Below are 25,692 nucleotides of genomic sequence, written 5' to 3'. Positions count from 1 at the left end.
ACTATCGCAGCTTCCTGGATGGATCGTGAAGTTTCCGCATCCGCTGGCGCTCGAGTCTCGCCGCGTGTAGCCGCTGCCTCGCTCGGCCGATGAGAGCAGCGATTGTCGTGTGAAAGCCGCTCGAGACCTTTGGGAGTGGCCTGCGGAGTGGACCGTGGGAAAGAACGGGTCGTCCGGCCCAAAGAGTCCCATGGCCGAATGCCTCCACATCGCTATAGCAACATCGCTGTGGTGCCGATGACAGCTTGACATTCCTGTTTCTTAACTGCTCTTCCCGTCATGAGAATAAGGCCTGCTCAGACCGGCCTTCTGCTGGACAGAAGTACCTCTATCTTACCTTCACGCTCTGATTTTGCTCTCCTTATTTCACCCCTTAATTCTCTTCTCTTTTCCTGGAAACCTGTAGCATCTCCTCTACTGAATGCTGCCTTTCCAGGGACACAGGATTCGACATACTGTACTGTTCTGTATATGCCCCCCCCTCCTTCTGACTGGACTTTATAGTCTGTCCCCCTTATATGGAGTGGGCTAATTTTATCACTGTATATGTATAGACACACTCACTGAGCACTTTATTAGGTAGACCTGTACACCAGCTTGTTCATGCAAATATTTAATCAACCAATCCTGTGGCAGCAACTAAATGCATAAAAGCATGCAGGCATAGTGAAGAGGATCAGATCTTTTTCGGACCAAATGAGATTAAAGTGACTTTGACTGTGGAATGATTGTCAGTGCCATACGGGGTGGTTTGAGTATCTCAGGAACTGCTGATCACCTGGGATTTTCATGCATGACAGTATCTAGAATTTGCAGAGAATGGTGCAAAAAAATAAAAACGTGCACTGCGGTTGTGCAGACAGAAACGCCTTGTTAATGAGAATCATCAGGAGAATGGCCAGGCTGGTCAAAGCTGACAGTACATTACATTACATTATTGGCATTTGGCAGACGCTCTTATCCAGAGCGACGTACAACAAAGTGCATACCCATAACCAGATAAGTGCGCTGAAAGACCCGAGAGGGAAGTGCAATAATGCAAATAACAGTAATGCAAATAACCACACAAAAGTGGTATGCACATGAGTGTCTGAACCCACAATGCGTCAGCCCTCTAAGTGGATCGGTTACAGCAGCGGAAGAAACAAAATGTCTAATTAGTGAATTGGCTTTTTTTTTCCTTTTTCTTATTGCTTGTTTGTTGATATGTTGTTCCTCTGCGGTCTCTATAAGAAGTTCTCAGAATCTGAACCTGAAAAGCCCAGGTCGAGGGTTTGACTGGGGCGAGAACCAGGCAACTCATGTCACAGGCGTTGAAGTTGCCCAGCCTGAAGACGGGAGGACCACCTGAAGGAGAGCGAGTTACTGCCGCGCTCTGCCTGGGCGGTCTCCCCTGCTCCCTGACTGAAACACGCGTTGTCCTGTGCCGATTTGACGGACAGTCGCGAATGAAGGAAGCAGAAATGCACAGAGGGAGTCTGCCCGTGCTGCAGCCACTCAGTCCCAGTGTGCGGTGCTCTTTCGGCCTGTTTCTGAAATCGGAGTCATAGCAGACCTCAGCCATAAGCCTGTCCGTGGTGTTGTTTACTGAGCGTGACAGTGCGCCTCATCAGCGGAACCTCCTACTTAGCACTTCCTCTCAAACCCTGCAGTCTTCATTTAGCCCTCCATTTGTGACTAGAAGTTTCGCTGGAAGTTTCACTGGCAGTTGGATTAGAAGTTTCACTGGAAGTTATATATTTTTTAGTTATATATTTTTTATTTAGCTTTATTTGCTTTTTGATGGGCAAGCTGCTGGTGTGCTGGGACGGAGGAGTGAGTCAGCAGGGTGTTGCCCCCGTGAGAGTGGCTGATCTGGGCTGTAATTGTGGCATGTCCACTGGCCCGGCCAAAGCTCTTGGTTGACAAGAGAGCAGCAAAATAAGCAGCAGTCAAATTTAAGACTTTGATTTCAGCAGGGAAGGAGTCAATCACTTTCTGGTTTTACACAGACAGAATAAAGCTGGGTCCAGCGTTTAGGCGGAGTGGACAAGTGAAGAAGCTTCCTGGGTGAAGCAGAGGGTCAGCGCAAGGGAACCTATGATTCAAACACATTTCTGCAAGTAAAAGATGCCGTTTTTATTCCTTACTGACTTGGCATATCTGCCATGTATACTGGAAACATAGCCTTCGTGGCTGAGGACCTCTCCGTATATAACTGTCTCAGTGTCTCAACTATAGCTTATCCCACCTGTTCTGTAGTTTGCTCTAATGACCTTGATATGCACTTTTTTAAAAATTTAATTATCAAGAGCCACTAAACTGAGGTGAAACTGAGTATCATTTTTTGAGAGTCAAACAATGTAGAAGGCAGATTGGAGGCAGAACCATTGGAGGTTCTCAAGACCAGGCTTGATATGGTGCTTGATAGTATTTCTCCTCTAAGCAAACTAAGCAGTAGGTACACCTTAATGGTAGGTAAACTGCTTTGGTTTTATATTCACAATTTTTCCATTTCACTTAGAATGTCCAGCTGGAATGTCAGCTAAATGCTCTTACAGTGCCTGGGCTGTATGTTGTTCTGAATGCACTGCCCACAGGTTTCAGATGCTATTATGACCGGGTAAATAACAACAAAGATGAATATTTATCATAAAAGAGGGAGCACTTCCAAATATGGATCCGGTGAACCTCTGAATATTCTATCATGCGTACGAAACTACCCGACCCCGAAAATCTTTAAGCAGCACTGTGTGTAACAATCTGTCGAATCTTCCTCAGCTTTTCAAAAAAAAAAAATGTATGGTCATATTTCACCATTTTGCCTTTAATTAAATAAACATAATACTGCAGCCAAGTTGTATTTCAACACAGTAAAATATTTGTCTTTTTTCCCACCACTGCGGTGAATCAATTTGCCATCTTCACAAAAATTTTGATGACAGAGGTATCTTAGGGTACTCATAAATTACATAATGGAAAATAACCCTTCAAATGTGTGACATAATCAAATGATCAAAACGCATAGTGAGGCTTCACACGGGACCTCATAGCCGGAAAAAACGGGCCTAGTTTACAGCAGCGGCTAATGAAAACAAAATTAGCTGAGGGCCCGATTGTAACGGCCACCAATACACACTGGTGCGCGCGCATATTGTGACAGCGTGCGTGGAAAATGCGCTCACCTTATAACCCATGATGACAGTTTTTTTTCCACCTCTATCTCCTGTTAGTTGTCCGTTTCTCTTGGATCCGCCATTCTGCGGCTGCGATGCGCACTGGCGTTGGCTGTGTGTTATCGGGGTAACTGAGAGAGACCGAGGTTCCTTAAAAATAAATTGAGAGGAAAAAAAGAGTAAAGACCGCAGTTATGGACACAACACCGTTTACGCGCATGCGCGCACAACCAACTTGCCCATCAAAATGTAGTATTCAGATGGGAATGTTAAACCTTTATCTTACTATCTTTATAGTGTTGTGGCGGACACGGTGTAGTGCGTTGATGTGCTTACCTTGCCAGGCGGTCAGGTGTTGCGCGGTGCTCGCTCTAATGTGGCTGCGCTCGTCTTCGCTCCGCGGCTCCTGCGACGCGCGGAGAAGGGCAGGGATCCGGGCCGCATCTACAACAACATCTGGAGGCGAGCGGGTACAGGCGACCGAGCCCCGGGCGCTGCGGCAAAGGCTGCGGCTCTGTGCGCATCTGCACCACGGTGGCTGCGCGAGCACCAGCCGCACGGGCAAGCCGAAATCGCTAAATGCAGTTCAGCGGAGAGAGAGAGAGGGGAGGGGTGTTGTGTTTGTATCTGTTATTAATAACCCGCCTCCCAGCCCAATAAACGTAGCGTATACGTAATGTCCCTCCCTCTTGTATTGGCGATCGTTGCCATACAATGCGAATAAAGATGTAGTGAATGTAACATTTGTGTTATTGCAGTCCGCGCTTGGCATAGGCTGTTATCCGCGGTAAAATGTCGGTTGAGACAAAGTGGTCATCCAAGCACAGAAATGACCACCTCCCAACGACGCTAGATTTTCATTTTTAATAGTTAGCATACATCGTCGTGTTGGCGTAACGGATGCTCATTTTAGGATTAGCTACAGATCACTTGGAAAGATGCATAGATCACTCGCAGCAATAGAGTTTGGATGGATAGGACTGCGTGTTGATTTATGAAAAAAAATTTTTTTCACGTTATGGCTTTATTTTCCTCTGGTCGCATTAGAATCCGCAGTGCAGTGGAGTCACTATGACAACATGCATAGGCTGCTAGCGCTTGCTGTATGTCGAACAGAAATAGCTGACTTTTTTGTTGAAGATTGCGTTATATCAGGAAGTGGTTTACTTGCATATAAATAAATAAAAATTGTGGTCAAATTGAGCCCAACAGTTGAAGTAAACACAAAAATATTGTAATAGAAACATTTTGACACGTAGTGTGTCGCCTTCTCCCAGATTACTGGGCTTTTATCCATAAATATAAAAAATCTGTGTGAATCTAATTTTAGAGCCTAAGGAACAGTAAGTGAAAGTTCGGCACATGTATGGCTGCAGCAGAAGGGGGTGCTGTGTGCTGGAGGAGGTGTGTGATGCTGCAGGAGGAGGTGCGTGGTGCTGCAGGAGGTGCTGGGTGCTGCAGGAGGAGGTGCATGGTGCTGCAGGAGGTGCTGGGTGCATGGTGCTGCAGGAGGAGGTGCGTGGTGCTGCAGGAGGAGGTGCATGGTGCTGCAGGAGGTGCTGGGTGCATGGTGCTGCAGGAGGTGCTGGGTGCATGGTGCTGCAGGAGGAGGTGCGTGGTGCTGCAGGAGGAGGTGCATGGTGCTGCAGGAGGTGCTGGGTGCGTGGTGCTGCAGGTGGTGCTGGGTGCTGCAGGAGGAGGTGCTGGGTGCATGGTGCTGCAGGAGGAGGTGCATGGTGCTGCAGGAGGAGGTGCATGGTCCTGCAGGAGGTGCTGGGTGCATGGTGCTGCAGGAGGTGCTGGGTGCGTGGTGCTGCAGGAGGTGCTGGGTGCGTGGTGCTGCAGAAATAGACAGGTGACAGAGCTGGATCTGCCCAGGCTGAAGAAACTGTGACTAAAGAATCTGACTCTGTTTGCTTCTGCCCTCAGCCTCCTTTAAGCCTGAGTCTGTGTGCTTTTACAGCACTGTTATCACAGACCACTTTAACAAACACACCTCAAGGGGTCACATCTCAAATGTCTGAACAGTGGGAGTTCACCTTGATCTCCAGTCTCTCAAGCTGGCCAGGAGCATGATGCACATGTATTTATTTATGAACCTTTATCTGACCAGGAAGTCCCATTGAGATTAAAAGTCTCATTCAAGAGAGACCTGGTCAAGATAGCAGCCAAACAATTTTAAAAGGTTAAAAACTAATTCACAACACAATACAATACAATACAATACAACTTCATCACAGAAAACAGCTGCACACCTCATTTGTGTTATGCTATCAAAACCATATGTTTAAAATCATCCAATGATATCTACAAAATCTACAGTTTGATCTGTGTAGATGTTGTGATTTGACTGCAGCTGTGTTCCTGGCTGCATGTTACTGCTGTGTGTGGAGCGGGCGCTAACGTGACCAGAGCGATGTCCTGGACGCCGTGTGACATCACCTCACGGGAAAAAAACTCTTCATATCCTGTCTGAAGTGCATCAGAGCCCTGTCGTAACGGGGCCAGATTCAGCACTCTGGTGGAACAGGGCCAGGTTCAGCACTCTGGTGGAACAGCACATGGGTCTGTGGGGGGAACTGTGGGGGCTTTGTCCATTTTAACCTGGATTTTGATGTGGACCCCGGAGATTCCCTGAACCGCAGCGCCTCCTGCTGGACACGTGGAGAGCATGCGCACTTTCAGAGAAAGTTCCCCAAAAAAGAAACCAATGTTTGTGGCTGGGTCATTAGAAAATGCATTTTTACACTTTTTGCTTGGAAAACGTGGTCATTTCTACCCAAAGAGACCATTACTGTACTTTCAGGGTACGGTAGATTTGGGAAATTTGATCGTTGAAGAACAAAATTGTATCTCCACTGTCACTTATTTTTTGAGAGTTATTTGTATATTATTTGTATGTTCGTGTTGTTTGCGTCAGTGCATTGTAATGCGGCGTGTAATAAGCAAGACATTTGTGCTCAATGCTGCCTTTCAATGGGTGAAAAAAAGGATTGTTCCCTGACCGGGAATCGAACCCGGGCCGCGGCGGTGAGAGCGCCGAATCCTAACCACTAGACCACCAGGGAAGCTCTACGCGTCGCCCGGAAATCTGCATTATAAAATAACAAGCTCATATGTGTCATAATTTATTTTTAAGGGTGTGCGGTGCGTATGTGTTGCAGTTATCAATAGGAGTCTCCGGCGCGCGTCAAAAGCTGCTAAGAGTTTTAGTCCAATAAATAATCAACCGATTTCACTTGCCTTACTTAAGACGAATTTAGCTGATATGTTATTGTGCTTGCTCTTCTCGCCGTTGGTCGAAAAGACCTCGTGGCGCAACGGTAGCGCGTCTGACTCCAGATCAGAAGGTTGCGTGTTCAAATCACGTCGGGGTCATATCTTTTTGTTATCATTTTTTTTACCTTCAGTATTGCTTATAACGAACCCATCGGTACTGCTCAACTATTTGTTATTCAGAGATGCCCACGGAGAGGGCAGGCGTTTTTGAAAGAACAGTGGTTCTTTCTTGCGCACACAAAACTTGTGACCGCTTCTGCAAACTTCAACAGTGCTTCCTTGTCAATGTTTCCGAACATGTCTCGCGTAAATTTGTAAATTTGGCAAGCTAACTAATAGCTAATTTGTTTGTTCCTACTGATAACAAACTGGTATCATTTTATAACTAGAATACATAATATGTATACTTCTCTTGGATAATAAGCAATAATATTCAGAATTTCAGTGATTGCTTGTCTGAAGTGAAATTTGGGCAGCTTTACGTCTTCAGTAATGCGTGTTTAGCTAAACCTTTATCGTCTCAAACTGTTAATTAGTTGCATCGTTTGTGGTAGACTATCATATCTTAGTTATATAGGCAGCTAGTTACATAGCTAAATATGTTGCTTTCTCATCATACAGTTGGCAAGCTAAAGTGAAAACTTCAAAAAGACAAAAAATATAAATAGTGTTGTGTAGCACACTAAAGACAACATTTCAAAAAGTAAAACATTTTCTTACTAAACACTACGAAAAGACGGTCGGCTCTGTCACGTTTGTCACTGTCAGCTTTCCGAAACAGTGCATGAGAACACTGAATTGTACAATAACGCTTTATATTCATAGACTGTGGGGAGAATAAACAGTGTTTGTTGCTGTTCCGTTAGCAGTCCGAAATGACCTATTGTACCTTTAAAAGTTGGGTAATTTATTACAGTTGCTTTCTATTCGTGTATCTTAACTTACACGCATATTGCGTAATAACGTTAATAGCGAGCAAGGCATCGACTCGATTCTACAGTGGCAAATAACGCGCCAAAGTTCTCCATCGCTTTCTGAAACTCGATGCGCACATAAAAAAAAACGGCAATCGCACAGCTCTCCATAGCAATGGGATCATTCATGCATTCCTTTCCGCTTCGAGCTGGAAACATCCTCATGTATTACAGAGTCCAACGCCATTCCCCCTCATAAGGCTTATGAAACGCTTCATATAACGCTTTATATTACAGCCCGTTAATCGCATAACACGTGCTGGGTAATTATTAGGAAAGTACTTTGAGTTCAGTGGTCAGTACTATGAAACAAAGTCAGTAAGTGCCATATGTAAGTACTCTGCTAGTATGTCTTATAGCCAGTTTCAAAATAGGTACCTAATATAACTTACTGGATAAATACTAGGTAATTATGTCATTAACAGGCCGTAAAAGAAAGCTAAACATCTTGCATTAATAATCACCTGTGCTGCGACCTCAGAGTGTAGTCTGTACTCTGTCAGCAGGTTAAAGTGTACAGGGTTATCTAACATGAAAACATCTGGCCTCTGTGTGGATTCTGCATGTTCTCCCCGTGTCTGTGTGGATTCTGCATGTTCTCCTCGTGTCTGTGTGGATTCTGCATGTTCTCCCCGTGTCTGTGTGGATTCTGCATGTTCTCCCCGTGTCTGTGTGGATTCTGCATGTTCTCCCCGTGTCTGTGTGGATTCTGCATGTAGTCCCCGTGTCTGTGTGGGTTTCCTCCAGGTACTCCAGTTTCCTCCCACAGTACAAACACATGCAGGATGGGCTACCTGTGGGGTGTTAACAGGGCATTGCTGTAAAACAGCATGTGTGCTCAGTCAATCTACCCTGTTGAAATAAAGGTTAATGAGTTTAAAAAAATTTAATGATACCAAATTTCTGTTATAAAGTGCCCGGTTAGGCCCTGGTCCTCTGGACTGCAGGTGGTCAGGTCTGTGGACTTGACGCCAGTGTGCAATGTTGTTTTATGGTCAGATAAGCCAATGGGACAGCCCAGGGGATCATTCAGCGTGTATTGCGAAAGAGTAGGGATCTCAGTGCAATTGAATTTGTATCTGTATTGCGCTTTTTAAAGAAGACACCTTTCAGAGAGCACGGGCCAACGGGCTGAGTTATCCACATGAAGGAGGCATGCAGCGTCAGGGTGGGCAGGGATAACGTTTCGTCTGCCTCACGTCTGTCCGTCTGTCCGTCTGTCTGTCTCTCGGTCTGTTGTCTAAGCTGTGGAGTCTCTTGCAGAGAGACTCTTGTTTCAGTGCGATTTTCCCACAGCGGGAGACCACACCAGCGCCTCAGACTTCGTGCCCGGCTACCGGAACGTTGCTTGGCAACAGAAAAAACTGAAAAACAGCAGGTCATGATGAACGACAGACTGATTATTTTTATAGCATTATGAATCAATGATTACATCAGAAACGCCACCTGTGCTGGAGTGCAGCACACGTGTAGTCAGGTAAACATTTGGAGTAAACAATATAGAATTTACTGTTTTTGTTAATCTCAATATGATCTTCAGCCAGCCTGCTCAACATACAGTATCTAACGCGGTCTGCTCATAGTTGTACTTCTGTACATGCACTTTGTATGTCAATCTAGGACTGTTTGGATTTATCTCAGTGCTCAACTTATTACTTACTGACTTGGCCTATTTGTCATGTGTTTTAGACGTGATGAGTTGGCTGTAGACAACCGATACTGACTGAATTGTGCCTTATCCAACATGTAGTTGTTCGAATTACCTTTGTGTTATAAGTCACTGCATGCCTTGGAATAAAAGCGACGCACATAAATAAATGTGTATACAGCCTTGCTGGATAGCTAAATGAAGCCCCCCCTTTCCCAACAAACCACTCCGACAACATTCAGCTGCAGTGTGCCATCTTTATTCATTTGTCCTAGAAAAATAGTGATGTCATTCCATCAGCCTTCCGTTTCAGGAGAGGAGTCCACCCTGAAGGTTGGTTTTACCTCCACTTTGAAAGTAAGTCAAATATCAGCACCAACGCCTCAAAAACGAGAGATCTCCCCCCGCACGGCGTTCACGGAACGTCAGTCACTCCTTCCCAGTTATGATTTCAAACACTGGCATCCAGGGAATTTTGTGTCAAATCTGCAGAGGTATTTAAAAAAAGCTCAGATGTGAAAATGGATGTCAAGTCTTCTTCAAAAACACATTTTCTTTCCTGAAGAGTCTGCTTTTATCTACCGCTCCTATGGCACAGTTCGCTGATTTTACCAGAAGAGAACATCATTCCCAGCTTCCCGCTGTAGGACCCGTGAGGATAGTGATGCGTCATTTTCAGGTGGGGGTATGTACATTAAGCTGGTTTTCTCTGTGTGGTTAAAAATCTGTCCAAGGAGGAAGATGGGTCCGTTCCAAGGGTTGCCATGGGAATGCCAAACCCCTCCGAGATGTGCCGAGACCTCCGGTGACACCTCCTGCCCCGCTCCTCCTGCCCCCGTCCTCCTGCCCCGCTCCTCCTGCCCCGCTCCTCCTGCCCCCGTCCTCCTGCCCCGCTCCTCCTGCCCCCGTCCTCCTGCCCCGCTCCTCCTGCCCCGCTCCTCCTGCCCCCGCTCCTCCTGCCCCGCTCCTCCTGCCCCCGTCCTCCTGCCCCGCTCCTCCTGCCCCCGTCCTCCTGCCCCGCTCCTCCTGCCCCCGTCCTCCTGCCCCGCTCCTCCTGCCCCCGTCCTCCTGCCCCGCTCCTCCTGCCCCCGTCCTCCTGCCCCGCTCCTCCTGCCCCCGCTCCTCCTGCCCCGCTCCTCCTGCCCCCGTCCTCCTGCCCCCGCTCCTCCTGCCCCGCTCCTCCTGCCCCGCTCCTCCTGCCCCCGTCCTCCTGCCCCGCTCCTCCTGCCCCCGTCCTCCTGCCCCGCTCCTCCTGCCCCAGTTCTCCTGCCACGCTCCTCCTGCCCCAGTTCTCCTGTAACATTCCAGCTTCCAGGAATATCCTGGAATACCAAGTCCTCATTTCTTACTGATCGGACACAACAGTGCACACAACCGTCCCCCACCCCAGCCCAGGAACGTCCAACAGTCTTCCTCTTCTTCCTCCTCCTCCTCCTCCTCCTCTTGCTCCTGTTAACTGGGGCTCGGGATTTCTGGAAACCTCTGCAGCTGTGGAGAGAGAGTGCAGAGAGAGGAAGAGCGTTTAGGAGCAGAGACCCTCTTACGGCCTGTGACCTGCAGGCAGCAGGCAGTGGCATCGGGTCTGGGTGTCAGCTCCCTGCACAAAGTGATCGCCCTCTACAGGACGCTAATGCAATCACACAAGCCTGCTGTTAAAATACAGAAACTGCTCCTCACTCAAGAATGAGAATGTGACCACATGTGAATATTACCAGCAACAGATCATTATCAACAGGGAAATGACCACACACTGATGTCATATGCATAAGTTATCACTCCGCAGTCTACATATTCCCAAAATTGCAGTTCCCTCATCAACCACTGGGTGGCAGCACATATTTCCCCAACTGCAGTTTGCTTACCTGCCACTGGGCGGCAGCCTCCTGTATGGCTTTACTCAGGCCTGGCCCAGTCAGAGCCCCCGGGCCTGAGCTCCCTCTGCTCCCAGCTCTCCCTCATTACCACACGGCAAACACACGCGCTGAATACACAAGGCCCGGTTGCCTAGGCAACACGTGGCTCTCCAAAAGCTATTTCTGACAGCGCGGCGTGCACGAGACCCTCTTCACCAATCTTAAAAAGCAGAGCACGTACACGTCCGCAATCAAAAGACCCTTTCTGCCGTCCTCGAAAACCATCTTCAACACAAAATAACCAGCAATATCAGCATCGCTGGTCCAATTCATCTTTCTCCCTCTCTCTCCCTCTCTCTCCCTCTCAATCACTCTGCTGGATTCCAAAGGCACCTTTAAAAAAGAAAAAAAAAACCCTGTCTCTCATTGTACTGCACAGCATATTTCCACATGATGCCATGCAACATTTGGGCTGACAGCCCTGCATTAAACAGCGTTTGTACCACTTTACAGAAGAACGCCACGGACAGCATCTACACAAAGGAAATTACACAGTATCAGAGTGAACGTGTGAGCGAGGTTGTGACTGTGGGGGGGGCAGAGCCCTGGAGAGTCTCAGATCAGCGTGGGGTGGGAGAGTCTCAGATCAGCGTGGGGTGGGAGAGTCTCAGATCAGCGTGGGGTGGGAGAGTCTCAGATCAGCGTGGGGTGGGAGAGTCTCAGATCAGCGTGGGGTGGGAGAGTCTCAGATCAGCGTGGGGTGGGAGAGTCTCAGATCAGCGTGGGGTGGGAGAGTCTCAGATCAGCGTGTGGTGGGAGAGTCTCAGATCAGCGTGTGGTGGGAGAGTCTCAGATCAGTGTGCGGTGGGAGAGTCTCAGATCAGCGTGCGGTGGGAGAGTCTCAGATCAGCGTGGGGTGGGAGAGTCTCAGATCAGCGTGGGGCGGGAGAGTCTCAGATCAGCGTGCGGTGGGAGAGTCTCAGATCAGCGTGGGGTGGGAGAGTCTCAGATCAGCGTGGGGTGGGAGAGTCTCAGATCAGCGTGGGGTGGGAGAGTCTCAGATCAGCGTGGGGTGGGAGAGTCTCAGATCAGTGTGTGGTGGGAGAGTCTCAGATCAGCGTGGGGTGGGAGTCTCAGATCAGTGTGCGGTGGGAGAGTCTCAGATCAGCGTGGGGTGGGAGAGTCTCAGATCAGCGTGGGGTGGGCAGAACCCTGGGGAGAGTCTCAGATCAGCGTGGGGTGGGAGAGTCTCAGATCAGCGTGGGGTGGGCAGAACCCTGGGGAGAGTCTCAGATCAGCGTGGGGTGGGAGAGTCTCAGATCAGCGTGGGGTGGGCAGAACCCTGGGGAGTCTCTCAGATCAGCGTGGGGTGGGAGAGTCTCAGATCAGCGTGGGGTGGGAGAGTCTCAGATCAGCGTGGGGTGGGAGAGTCTCAGATCAGCGTGGGGTGGGAGAGTCTCAGATCAGCGTGGGGTGGGCAGAACCCTGGGGAGAGTCTCAGATCAGCGTGGGGTGGGAGCGTCTCAGATCAGCGTGGGGTGGCAGAACCCTGGGGAGAGTCTCAGATCAGCGTGGGGTGGGAGAGTCTCAGATCAGCGTGGGGTGGCAGAACCCTGGGGAGAGTCTCAGATCAGCGTGGGGTGGGAGAGTCTCAGATCAGCGTGGGGTGGGAGAGTCTCAGATCAGCGTGGGGTGGGAGAGTCTCAGATCAGCGTGGGGTGGGAGAGTCTCAGATCAGCGTGGGGTGGGCAGAACCCTGGGGAGAGTCTCAGATCAGCGTGGGGTGGCAGAACCCTGGGGAGAGTCTCAGATCTCTGCTCGTCTGGCGGTACAGCAGTGGTACGGCTGGGACTATTGATCCGCGACGGGTTATTCACGCCTCTCTGCGGCTCCCGAGTCACGCCAGGTGCGCTATTGACCGGCGCGCGTTTCGCCATGGAAACCGGGCGTCGGAGGAGCTTGTGGACGCGTATTGATCTCAGAACATCGGCACGTCCTGTTTCTGCACCACTGCCCCAGAGACAGAACATCGGCACGTCCCGTTTCTGCACCACTGCCCCAGAGACAGAACATCGGCACGTCCTGTTTCTGCACCACTGCCCCAGAGACAGAACATCGCCACGGTCCTGTTTCTGCACCACTACCCCAGAGACAGAACATCGGCACGGTCCTGTTCGTACACCACTGCCCCAGAGACAGAACATCGGCACGGTCCTGTTCGTACACCACTGCCCCAGAGACAACATCGGCACGGTCCTGTTCGTACACCACTGCCCCAGAGACAGAACATCGGCACGGTCCTGTTCGTACACCACTGCCCCAGAGACTGCCTACCGACTCCCACTGCCCGACATCACTACATATATACAGTGCAGTCCTAAAGTATTTGGACATTTTGTTGTTTTGGCTCTGTACTCCAGCACATTGCGTTTGAAATTAGGTTAAAGTGCAAATTCTCCGCTTAAATCTTTGTGTACAACCCATATCGTACTATGCCAATATTAATATCATAGAATTGCAGCCCTTTTTATGTGTAGCCCCCACAAATGTAATTGCGGAATGTTTTTGCCTGGCAAATCAATGCACTGACCCGAATCTAATTGAACGCATTTGATTTTCTGAAGACAAGACTAAAGTAAAAAATCCCAGAAACAAAAAGGAACTGAAGATGGCTACTGTACAAGCTTGGGCGAGCATCATCAGACCAGTACAGACCAGAACAGAGTACGACCAGATCAGACCAGCACAGAGTACGACCAGATCAGACCAGCACAGAGTACGACCAGATCAGACCAGATCAGACCAGATCAGACCAGTACAGAGTGGTGTACAGACCACCACAGAGTACGACCAGATCAGACCAGATCAGACCAGTACAGAGTGGTGTACAGACCACCACAGAGTACGACCAGATCAGACCAGATCAGACCAGTACAGAGTACGACCAGATCAGACCAGTACAGAGTGGTGTACAGACCAGTACAGAGTACGACCAGATCAGACCAGTACAGAGTGGTGTACAGACCAGTACAGAGTACGACCAGATCAGACCAGTACAGAGTGGTGTACAGACCAGTACAGAGTACGACCAGATCAGTCGTACAGAGAACTGAGAGAGGGCCGCGTCACAGGTGCCAGGACAATCACCTGAAGCTCAATATCAGCAGAACCAGTGAGCTGGTGGTGGAACAGGAGGCCCCCTGTGGTGGGAGTCATCCAGGGAGAGGAAGTGAAGAGGGTGGACTCATACACGTATGTTGGGGTCCAAATCACTTAAACTGGACTGAAACCCTCTTCAGGAAGGGACAGGGCTGACCATTCTTCCTAAGGAGACTCCAGTGTGTGCAGCAGGCTCCTGCAGATAGCCAGGGCTCTGTTCTTCACAGTGCTGTGCTGGGGTGGTGGCATCAAGGGTTGGGGGTCAGCGGTCTCAACAAGCTGTTAAGGAAGGTTGGAACGGGACCGTGTCGAGGCAGTGGTGGAGAGGAGGACAAGGTATCCAAAAGAAGAAAAAAAAAAGCCATCTTCGGCCCTGTTCACACCTGGTATATTTTCATAATTAGTGTATGAGTTTTTGAGTTATAGGCAAACACGTCTTTTTTTGTGAAGTCACGGCAACCTTGACCTTTGACCACCAAAATCTAATCAGTTCATCCTTGAGCCCAAGCTGATGTTTGTGCTAAATTTGAAGAAATTCCCTCAAGGCGGTCCTGAGATATTGGGTTCACAAGAATGGGACAGGATGGACAGACAACCCGAAAACACGATGGCTCCGGTCACGGCTGTCACCAGCGCAGAGACATGAGAAGGGCTGAGACTCCAGCATGGATCACTGGGCATGCCCAGCTCACAGTCTGCACTCAACATTTTAGCCTCCTTTACAGGACCCTCTAAACACAGTCGTGTTTTACAGCCTACACCCCAACACTGACGTTATGAGGACCGACATCAAACAAATCTGCTGCATTAAACAACTCTTGTCAAAACACGAGCAGGCCTATCCATCAAAGCACACTGGCAACCACCCATTAATATAAGGGGAGAAAAACTAATCCTAAATGGATTTACCGTAAATCCACTGGGATCTTATTGCCGTAAATCCAATGGGATCTTTATCTTGACTGAGAATCAAAGCATCATTGAGACGTGATACAGCAGCCAGTGTTAATCCCACTCAATCCTGGGATAAACTAGGGGCCGGGTTTCAACCACAGAACCGCAGACACAAGCACAGCCGTCACAAACCATCCATTAACAGCTGTGGTCTACCGAGTGCTCTGCGAGAAGAAAGCCAGGTATGACGTCTCTCGCTGCATTCAAACACACTGCATCCACAGTCCCATAGTAGGACCGTCCACTTGTCAATATATTCATATATTTCTAACCATTCAATAACATCCATCCAGCCATCATCTTAACCCGCGCTTATCCTGAACAGGGTCGCAGGGGGACTGGAGCCGATCCCAGCATACATTGGGCGAAAGGCAGAGAGGCCCCGGCCGACCAGGATTCAAACCCAGGACCTCCTTGCTGTGAGGTGGCAGTGCTACCCACTGCACCATCCGTGCTGCCTCAATAACATTTGAATGGTTAAAAATGAACATACAGTGGCAAGAAAAAGTATGTGAACCCTTGGTTTTCTGCATTAATTGGTCATAAAATGTGATCTGATCTACATCTAATTCCCAAGTATAGACAAACTCAATGTGCTTAACCTAATACCACACAAACAATTATAATATTTCATGTCTTTATTGGACACATCCATTGAACATTCACAGTGCTGGTGGAAAAAGTAAGTGAACCCTTGGATTTAATAACTGGTCGAACCTCCTTTGGCAGCAATAACCTCCAACAAGCTGCTGATCAGACCTGCACAACGTTCAGGAGGAATTTTGGACCATTCTTCCTTAAAGAACTGCTTCAGCTCAGCCATATTCTTAGGATGTCTGGTGTGAACAGCTCTCTTGAGGTCATTCCACAGCATCTCTATTGGATTCAGGTCTGGACTCTGACTGGACCACTCCAAAAGGCGTGGTGTGCAGTGATGTTTTTTTTGGACACCATGGACACCATGCCTGTTCAATGATTTGCGTATGGTAGACTCATGAACAGAGATGTTAACCAGTTCCAATGATTCCCTCAAGCCTTTAGCGGTTACTTAAGGCTTCTTTTTTACCTCACTGAGCATTCTGCGTTGAGCCTTTGGAGTCAACTTGGCAGGGCGCCCACTTCTAGGGAGAGTAGTCACAGTACTAAATCGTCTCCATTTGTAGACAATTTGTCTAATTTGAATACCTAAAGTCTTGGAGATTACTTTGTAACCCTTTCCATTTTTTTTGATCGTAGGTCTTCGGCATGGTTCACATCAGCAGATGCTTCTTGTGAATAGCAAACTCAAAAAGTTTGAGTGTTTTTTATAAGTCAAAGTAGCTCTACACCTCGCTCCAATCTCGTTTCAATGATTGGACTCCAGGTTTGCTAACTCCTGACTCTAATTAGCTTTTGTTGAAGTCATTAGCATAAGGGTTCACTTACTTTTTCCACCAGCACTGTGAATGTTTAATGGATGTGTCCAATAAATGTGTCCATGAAATATTATAATTGTTTGTGTGGTATTAGGTTAAGCACATTGAGTTTTTCTATACTTGGGACTCAGATCAGATCACATTTTATGACCAATTAATGCAGAAAACCAAGTCATTCCAAAGGGTTCACATACTTTTCTTGCCACCGTAGGTGAGCCTGGTCTTTTGGCTCTGCTCATGTGAGGTGTCCTCTCAGTTCAATGCTGTGAACAGGCTGATTGTGTAAATTCACTTAGATTCATTATTATATACTTAAGCTATAGACTGCTAAAGTGGACCTACAACCTGGATTTAAATAATGAAAATTCCCACAGAGAAAAAAAGAAAAGTCATATTCTTATGAGTCAGCAAATACACAAAATCTCTTACTTACAAAAAAGTAAGTAATGTGTACAAAATGGCTGAACATTCCCAGGTACACATGGACCAGTGCCCTCACACGTCTGTGTGTAAAGTCATACAGAGGGCATGTGGGTGGGGGGGGGGGGTAAGGCAGTACCCACCCGTCTGGAGCTGCCCCAGCCCTGGGGCTCAGGCTTGGCGTAGTTGGGAGGGTTGGCGAGCGGGTCGTATCCCAGGCGGGCGAGCATGGGGGCGATGAGGGGCATGTCCTTCAGCACGTCCTCTGGAATGTGGCCCACCCACTTGGACAGGGCGTCCGCGTTCACCGGCCGGATCACCTGGTCTGTGGAGCGCTCCACCCTGCGGGAGAGACACGGACGTCAGCACCACCACCCAGAGGACAAAACCACAGAAACAAACTCTTGAGACTGACCAAAACTGCTACAAGAAAGATTGAGACAGGCTGGAAAAGGTTCAAAGAAGGGCAACCACATTGATTCCATGTATAAAAGATACTTGTGAGAATACTTGTCAAGTTTACTCAAGGGAGACTTAATTGTTGGGCTGAATGGCCGGTTCTTGTCTCTATGTTACGTTACAATGCAGACCTCCGCACACGAAGAGATGTTGACCGACTGTCTGGTGTCTTTCTGTGGCATATGTGAAACTTTGAAAAGCCCAGTTCCTCATGAGTCTGCCCACTAAGAAATGAGCAGGCTAATTAATCTGAGCGGAATTAGCACAAGCACCGTTAATCTGAGCGGAATTAGCACAAGCACCATTAGCACAAGCGCCATTAGCAGTCTCGCACAGCCCGTGTGACTCCGGGCTCCTAGCGTTGGCAGACAGAGTGGAGAGAGACCCACTACCCATGTGGGGGTCCGAGTGGAAAGAGCCCCATCAATCACACGGTTAGTGCCCTGAAGGGTGCATCTACCCTTTACTCTCTAAGTGCTTAGTGCATCTGCACCAGCAATCAATGGGACCGTCTCTCGATCTCTGTCAGCACTCTCTGAAATGCAGAGGAAAAGCAGGGCTACTGGTACTGGTTATGGGAGGCAGAGGGACGGTAATTAATTCTAGAGGACGGCAGTAATCGGGTTTCAGGACGATGGCGGTGCTGAAAGGAAAAGCAGAGGCACGGATCTCTCAGCACCAGGCGTGCTGCTCCAGGCTCTCATCCTTCACTGCAGTAATTCCTCCAGGAGCAGGGCCACAGTGGAGAGGGGATCTGGGGCGATTCCTACAGCAGCAACTCCGAGCGACGGCTGGAGGTCGCTGAGGAGCGCTCGGCCACCTGGTGAGGAGTCCCTCAGATGTCCCCCCCAGTCAGAGGAGATTTCAGTGTGTGTGTGTGTGTGTGTGTGTGTGTGTGAGTGTGTGTGTGTGTGTGTGAGAGAGTGTGTATGTGTGTGAGTGTGAGTGTATGTGTGTGAGTGTGAGTGTATGTGTGTGAGTGTGTGTGTATGTTAGTGTGTGTGTGTATGTATGTTAGTGTGCGTATGTGTGTGAGTGTGTGTGAGTGTATGTGTGTGTGCGAGTGTGTGTGTGAGTGTGTGACTGTGTGTGTATGAGTGTGTGAGTGTGTGAGTGTGTGAGTGTGTGTGTGAGTGTGTGTGTATGAGTGTGTGAGTGTGTGTGTGTGTGTGTGAGTGTGTGTGTATGAGTGTGTGAGTGTGTGAGTGAGTGTGTGTGTATGAGTGTGTGAGTGTGTGTGTGTGTGTGTGTGTCTGTGTGTGTGTGTGTGTGTGTGTGTGTGTGTGTGTGTGAGAGTGTGAGTGTGTGTGTGAGAGAGAGAGAATGATGCTGCTGTGAAGCCCTCTAGATCTGGAGACACAGAAGCGATCCAACTGGCATGGCTGTCCTCATAACACCAAACAGACCAGCTGCTCCAGCCCCAAACCGACTCACGATACAGCAACACCCTGCAAGCAGCACTCTCACGATACAGCAACACCCTGCAAGCAGCACTCTCACGATACAGCAACACCCTGCAAGCAGCACTCTCACGATACAGCAACACCCTGCAAGCAGCACCGCCTGCAACAGTACCTGTCAAGTCCCGAGAAATTTCAATCTTCTATAAATGTTATGAGGAAAGACTTAAGATGCTTAATCTCTTTAAGTTTAGTAAAAGGAGACTTTGGATTGATTTGATTGTGTCATATTCATCACTTGAATATAAAAGCCTCAAAGTGAACTACAGGCAATTCCTTAGGGTGAGCTCGGTTAGCAGAGCAAGGGGACATAAAATAAGGAAAGGATAAATTCTGCACAGACATTTTTTTTCCCCCACAGGGTGTGGTCACTAGTGTGTAGTGAAGGCACTGGGGGGTTTTCAAGAACAGGCTTGATACGGTGTTAGATTCTATTTAGCCTTTAAGTAAACTAAAGTAGGTGCACTTTAGTGGTAGGAAAAGTCGAGCATTGCTGAATGGCTCTTCTTCATTCTCACACTTCTGATTCAGTCCACAGCGACGGGACGGGAGAGGGGACTTACTTGGAGAGGGAGACACCGCCGGCCTTGCCGATGAGCTCCTCGTGGTGCAGCACGGCGTCGTTCCAGGGAACGTCGAGGAAGTCCAGCAGCCTGCGCATCCAGCGCTCCGGGTGCATCACCAGGAGCTCGTAGCGCACAGGCAGGCAGCGGCCCGCGGCCTCCAGGCACTGCTCGTACATGCTCTCGATCGCGCGGCTCCACTTGGTCAGGCAGTCGCGGTAGCTGTCCAGGTCGAAGCCGGCGATGGTGACCTTGCGGGAGATCATGGAGTGCACGGAGGCGCGGCCATCGCGGATCATCAGGATGAACTTGGCCCGGGGGAAGATCTTGGCCAGGTAGGACAGGGACTTGAGGGCGAAGGGGTCCTTGTTGCAGAGGAAGGGCGCGGGCTCGCCGTGCCGGACGATGATCTCCAGGAGGAAGGCGCGCATGGCGGAGTCCAGCACGTCGTCGGTCACGCCCGCCTCGTCCAGGCGCATCTTCTCGCGGCCGGAGCGGCTCCAGGTCTGCTTCATGGCCAGGATGCGCGGGATGACGCGCGTCTCCTCCCCGCAGCGCACCAGCGGGTGGGCGTCCATCATGGCCCGCATCAGCGTGGTGCCGCTGCGCGGGAATCCCCCGATGAAGATCAGCGGCGTGTCCTTGCCGTAGGACACGCTCAGGTTCCTGCTGCCGGGGGAGTCGTGGCGATGGCCGAGGTCGGAGCCGCGATGGCCGCACTCCATGGCGTGGCGGCCCAGGTACAGCACGCTGATGGAGCTGAGGGCCAGGCAGCCCAGCAGCACATTCTGCTTCAGTTTCCCCATCATCCCCAGGCCAGGCAGGGGCTGAGGCTCACTGCTGGGGCCCTGCTTTAGGGCTCACTCTCAGGGCACTGTCCTCTCTGGGGCTTCCATCTCCATCAGATCTGAAAAATACATTCACATCAGCTCAGCTAGGCGCTTCATATCCCATCAACTCACACCTGGACTGAAGTCCTGAACACAGTCTGAGGTCTCCGGATCTGGGACTAAGAGCCCTCATGTGCTCTGAATGTATGAACTGTGACTGGGATAACAGTCAAGAGTTTAGAAATGACCAGTGTGCACACATACAGTGCAGTCCATATTGGTATTTGGACAGTGGTACAAATTCTGTTCTTTTGGTTCTGTGCTCCAAAACATTGAATTTGAAATGAAACAATGAATATGACGTTAAAGTGCAAAATGTTGCCTTTAATTTGAGGGTGTTGGGTGATCAATGTCAGAATTACACCAATTTTTATACATAGGGGACCAAAAGTAAGTGGAAAATTGGCTTCTCAGGCTTTTCATTTCAAATCCAATGTGCTGGAGCAAGGAGCCAAAATAACATAAATTGTTCCACTGTCCAAATACTTCTGAATTGCATTGTACCAGTACACCCATTACATTGCAGGTATTCACACTCAGATAATCTCAGATCCTGATTGTGAAAATGCACTTCAGAAAGTAGATTCACACACAACATGCATTCTGTCCTCCACCGTCTAGAAGGAACATCTGCTTTGCTACTTCTTGTTCAAATTTGTCCAAGTGGTGAGTTCTCTCCGTTCATCATCTCAGCGTAGAGAACAGATAATCTGCTGCAGGCCTGCCGTCCTTCCTTTCCCCTGCAGCTTCACAGCCCACCAAGCTTTCCCACGCCTCCATTTCCTACACGAGACGGCCAGTTTCCTCAGCCCGGGCTGGGATACAGTGGAGTGGGAGGAAACTGGCAGCGTGGAGCCCTTACATAGGACGGATTCTGGGCTCCATTTTCAGTTTCCAACTTCAGAAGTGGAGACCACTCATCTTGCGGGTCGAACAGTGATGTGTTGCTCCCACTGACGTGCTTCTTGACCACGGTACCAATCTGAACTCTGGGCGCGAACGGCACCTAATGCCCCAGGACAGCCCGGGAAAAACGTCTCAGGAACTAAATCACTCTGTCCGGCATAGACTGCACCCATCCTCAAAAGCGCTGACATCGCAGAACTGCTCAGTTATACGTGGCTGCATGAACAGCTGGAGACCCTCCCCTCCCCCTGGATCTTCTGGGAAATTAAATCAACCTAAGAACAGGAATCCTGGAATGTTCCCGGTTCCTGGTTTCCGTATCGGAGGTTCCCGGAGATGGATGACGCAGTCACAGCCTGACACTCTGGGGCCATGTGCATCCTCATGCAGAGCCCACAGAGACACTCTGGGGCCATGTGCATCCTCATGCAGAGCCCACAGAGACACTCTGGGGCCATGTGCATCCTCATGCAGAGCCCACAGAGATACTCTAGGGCCATGTGCATCCTCATGCAGAGCCCACAGAGACACTCTGGGGCCATGTGCATCCTCATGCAGAGCCCACAGAGACACTCTAGGGCCATGTGCATCCTCATGCAGAGCCCACAGAGACACCCTGGGGCCATGTGCATCCTCATGCAGAGCCCACAGAGACACTCTAGGGCCATGTGCATCCTCATGCAGAGCCCACAGAGACACTCTAGGGCCATGTGCATCCTCATGCAGAGCCCACAGAGACACTCTGGGGCCATGTGCATCCTCATGCAGAGCCCACAGAGACACTCTAGGGCCATGTGCATCCTCATGCAGAGCCCACAGAGACACTCTAGGGCCATGTGCATCCTCATGCAGAGCCCACAGAGACACTCTAGGGCCATGTGCATCCTCATGCAGAGCCCACAGAGACACACTGGGGCCATGTGCATCCTCATGCAGAGCCCACAGAGACACTCTGGGGCCATGTGCATCCTCATGCAGAGCCCACAGAGACACTCTGGGGCCATGTGCATCCTCATGCAGAGCCCACAGAGACACTCTGGGGCCATGTGCATCCTCATGCAGAGCCCACAGAGACACTCTGGGGCCATGTGCATCCTCATGCAGAGCCCACAGAGACACTCTGGGGCCATGTGCATCCTCATGCAGAGCCCACAGAGACACTCTAGGGCCATGTGCATCCTCATGCAGAGCCCACAGAGACACCCTGGGGCCATGTGCATCCTCATGCAGAGCCCACAGAGACACTCTAGGGCCATGTGCATCCTCATGCAGAGCCCACAGAGACACTCTAGGGCCATGTGCATCCTCATGCAGAGCCCACAGTGACACTCTAGGGCCATGTGCATCCTCATGCAGAGCCCACAGAGACACTCTAGGGCCATGTGCATCCTCATGCAGAGCCCACAGAGACACTCTAGGGCCATGTGCATCCTCATGCAGAGCCCACAGAGACACTCTAGGGCCATGTGCATCCTCATGCAGAGCCCACAGAGACACTCTAGGGCCATGTGCATCCTCATGCAGAGCCCACAGAGACACTCTGGGGCCATGTGCATCCTCATGCAGAGCCCACAGAGACACTCTGGGGCCATGTGCATCCTCATGCAGAGCCCACAGAGACACTCTAGGGCCATGTGCATCCTCATGCAGAGCCCACAGTGACACTCTAGGGCCATGTGCATCCTCATGCAGAGCCCACAGAGACACTCTAGGGCCATGTGCATCCTCATGCAGAGCCCACAGAGACACTCTAGGGCCATGTGCATCCTCATGCAGAGCCCACAGTGACACTCTAGGGCCATGTGCATCCTCATGCAGAGCCCACAGAGACACTCTAGGGCCATGTGCATCCTCATGCAGAGCCCACAGTGACACTCTAGGGCCATGTGCATCCTCATGCAGAGCCCACAGAGACACTCTGGGGCCATTTGCATCCTCATGCAGAGCCCACAGGACGTGTGGAGTGCGTCATACCTAAGAGGAAGCTGTGGCAGAAGAAGATCTTGGCACACATTTGACTAATGGTGTTTTCTGGCTTGGTCGTAATCGTGGGGTAAAAAAAAAAAACGATGATGTTTGAGTTCCTGTTTTGTTAATAACTTCACTAACATAACTTTGGTGATCTGGCTGCACGTGGTGATGCATCCAGCATCTTATCAACAGCCAATAGATATCAGTGCTAATTTTTTTTTTCCCCCGAAAGCATTTCCCACACGGCCTCTTAACTTGAGGTGTTTACGACCATGGATAATTATCATGTATATTGTGCAGCCCTACCCCAGAGTCTTGTCGCAACTCCACCAATGCTGAAAATGTGTACTGTTCCGTACTTATCCCAGAATTCCCTCTCTCCCCCTTTAATACACCACAGATCAAGAGCTCATTTCTGCCACCTCACCAAACTCCACACATTCACTGTGCCGTCATCTGGAGGCCAGCTGGGCACAGTGCGGTTTTACACTGTAAGCATCGCAGTCTCCCCATTCCCGGCTAACCCGGGGAAAAGGGACCCCTAGTCTCCCCCATTCCCGGCTAACCCGGGGGAAAGGTACTGAAATACGGGATTAGCCCCCACTGGAGCCCTGCCTGTCTGAACCTGCCCTCCAACCCGTTCCTCCCATTTTATCATTCTGCAGGCTTTTGGCCAAATACTGGAAAAATGAAGACGCGTGTCAAAACCGATGAGTATTAGTCGTGTGAAAAATTAAGATGCGTGTCATAAATTGTGTGAAAAATGACAAGGCTGCATACGTGTTTGCCCAAGCTGTCAACAGGCAATCAGAGCAGAGGCCAACCAGCCTGCCATGGGCCTAGGAGCCCTCCATACGTGTCTTACAGGTTGCCCATATTGTGTACTTTAAAATTAGACAAATAAAACCGCAGGACATTTCCTTCTCCCTCTCAGTTTTAGTGGGTAGAAACGCGCTGCGCTTATGGATGTGCGGTTGGCCCGTGCAGCAGATCGGTTTCTGGCAGACATCCAGTAAAAACTGTATATTTACAAGATCTACCGGTTCAAGGTCTAGACAATGTTGCGAAATTTCAGCAGGTAAAAAGAGAAACAAAAGGTTATATATGCAACCTTCTCCGATTTCTAAAGATGATTTTTTCTCAAATACGTTAATTGTGACAATATTGCATAAACAACCATCGCTATTTGGGTATATTAATGAATAAAAAAACAGCGCGTAAAGAAATATACTAAGTCACTATATACCGTGCGCAGTATATGCTATACACATTTAAATGTATGCAAGACAAGATAGCTAGCTAAAAGAACCCAGTTTACCAGAAAGAAAAAAAAACACTACCACCCGCTGCATCTCTTCCGTTTTGTTTTCGGGACATTCGAAGCGAATTCACAAACACCCAACTAGACCAGAGTTAGGTATACTTCGCAAGATGGCTGTGGACCCGCTGATTACACGAAATAAAATTCCCAATTTAAATTTCGAGATTTAATTTAGAACAACCCGAAGACCAATATTCATAATCGCCGAACAAGGAAGTTAACATCTGTGACAGACCTGCATAATACTACATTCTAAAACATGTAGGTTAGCTCGCTAGTTAGAATAGGTAACCTGTGTCCGTCTAGCACTGTATCCAAACATCTGTCTTTCACGAACTACAAAGCATTACAAGATTAAATATGCATCATGTACAGGTGACAGGCAACACCACAAACTGTTTGTCTGATCGGGAACACTCACTAAACTAGCAAGCTTTCTGATATAAGTTACATGATTTCCACGTCATTACAGCTAAGTTTTGGTTCAGCGATATAAACATAACTCGTTGGCTAACTTCAATGGCGACAACTTTATTTGCGTCAGCCTACTGTAGTGTAGGTCGCTAGGAAGAAGTCGAGCCAGAGAAATACTAGCGAGCGAGGTTAGTGGACAAGCGAACTAGCTTCAGACGCACCAAATGTAGATGATCCGTCGCTGTAGAGAGATGGTGTATGGTCCAGACGCAAGCAATGCACCAGGTTCCGTTATTTGACCAACTGGGCACAGTTCTCTTGTAGTTTTCTGCAGAAAGCAGTCCCTTGTCCGCGATTCGAACACGCAGCTCTTCCTTGGTTGAATAAAATCGCTCCGCTAGCTTCTGATCAGCCAGAGCACTACGGTTCACTCAGACACGGGAATGCAGAAAACAGCTCCTGATTGGTCAGCAAGAGGGGAAAATATCAGAAAACGAAGTCTGCTTCAGGGCAGTCCATTGGCTGCCGTTTGAAATGGAGCAACCCCTAAATATTTGGGGTTCGTCGTGGATGGTGCGCACATTTTTTGCGCAGGCTAACCGATTACTATATAATCGCACGATTGGCTGGCCCGATCCCTGCGCGTTCGGTAGCCGATCTATTCGATATAAATATCGACGTGTCTGAGGAGAAGTGGTGTTCCGAATCAACCCAAATTCAGCTGTTCAGTAACTCAGCTTGCAGCTGCTGGTAGTTCATCGATCTACACGGTTTTATAGACCTATATATTACCTATAAATTACAGTCATTCGTCATAGGTCACTTTGAAGGTGTAGATCATATTTATCACA

General features: G+C 49.3%; 2 protein-coding genes and 2 non-coding genes across 4 annotated transcripts in view; 1 reads left to right on the top strand and 3 right to left on the bottom strand.

Annotated features, from left to right (window-relative positions):
* The window catches only part of st6gal1 (ST6 beta-galactosamide alpha-2,6-sialyltranferase 1), a 34,628-nt gene extending 30,863 nt beyond the window's left edge, over positions 1–3,765 (bottom strand). Inside the window, exons 1-2 of the mRNA XM_061247813.1 lie at positions 3,492–3,765; positions 3,165–3,305 (exon numbers count right to left, since the gene is read on the bottom strand). Coding sequence (XP_061103797.1) covers positions 3,165–3,176 — 12 coding nt within the window. The 5' untranslated portion in view covers positions 3,177–3,305; positions 3,492–3,765. The remainder of the gene's footprint in view (positions 1–3,164; positions 3,306–3,491) is intronic.
* Positions 3,766–6,151: 2,386 nt separating this feature from the next.
* trnae-cuc (transfer RNA glutamic acid (anticodon CUC)) lies at positions 6,152–6,223 on the bottom strand. The gene has a single exon. It is a non-coding gene; the product is annotated as a tRNA-Glu (tRNA).
* A 238-nt stretch (positions 6,224–6,461) lies between these two features.
* On the top strand, positions 6,462–6,533 carry trnaw-cca (transfer RNA tryptophan (anticodon CCA)). The gene has a single exon. It is a non-coding gene; the product is annotated as a tRNA-Trp (tRNA).
* A 3,770-nt stretch (positions 6,534–10,303) lies between these two features.
* LOC133132163 (protein-tyrosine sulfotransferase 1-like) lies at positions 10,304–25,328 on the bottom strand. The gene is made up of 4 exons (XM_061247394.1): positions 25,063–25,328; positions 19,340–20,246; positions 17,001–17,199; positions 10,304–10,544 (listed from the first exon to the last, which is right to left on the bottom strand). The coding sequence occupies exons 2-4, from the start codon at positions 20,146–20,148 to the stop codon at positions 10,509–10,511; spliced, it is 1,044 nt and encodes a 347-aa protein (XP_061103378.1). The 5' UTR covers positions 20,149–20,246; positions 25,063–25,328; the 3' UTR covers positions 10,304–10,508.
* Between the last annotated feature and the right edge of the window lie 364 nt (positions 25,329–25,692).

Source organism: Conger conger, chromosome 7 (genome assembly GCF_963514075.1).
Source record: "Conger conger chromosome 7, fConCon1.1, whole genome shotgun sequence".
Lineage (NCBI taxonomy): Eukaryota > Metazoa > Chordata > Actinopteri > Anguilliformes > Congridae > Conger > Conger conger.
This window is presented reverse-complemented; position numbering and strand designations above follow the sequence as displayed.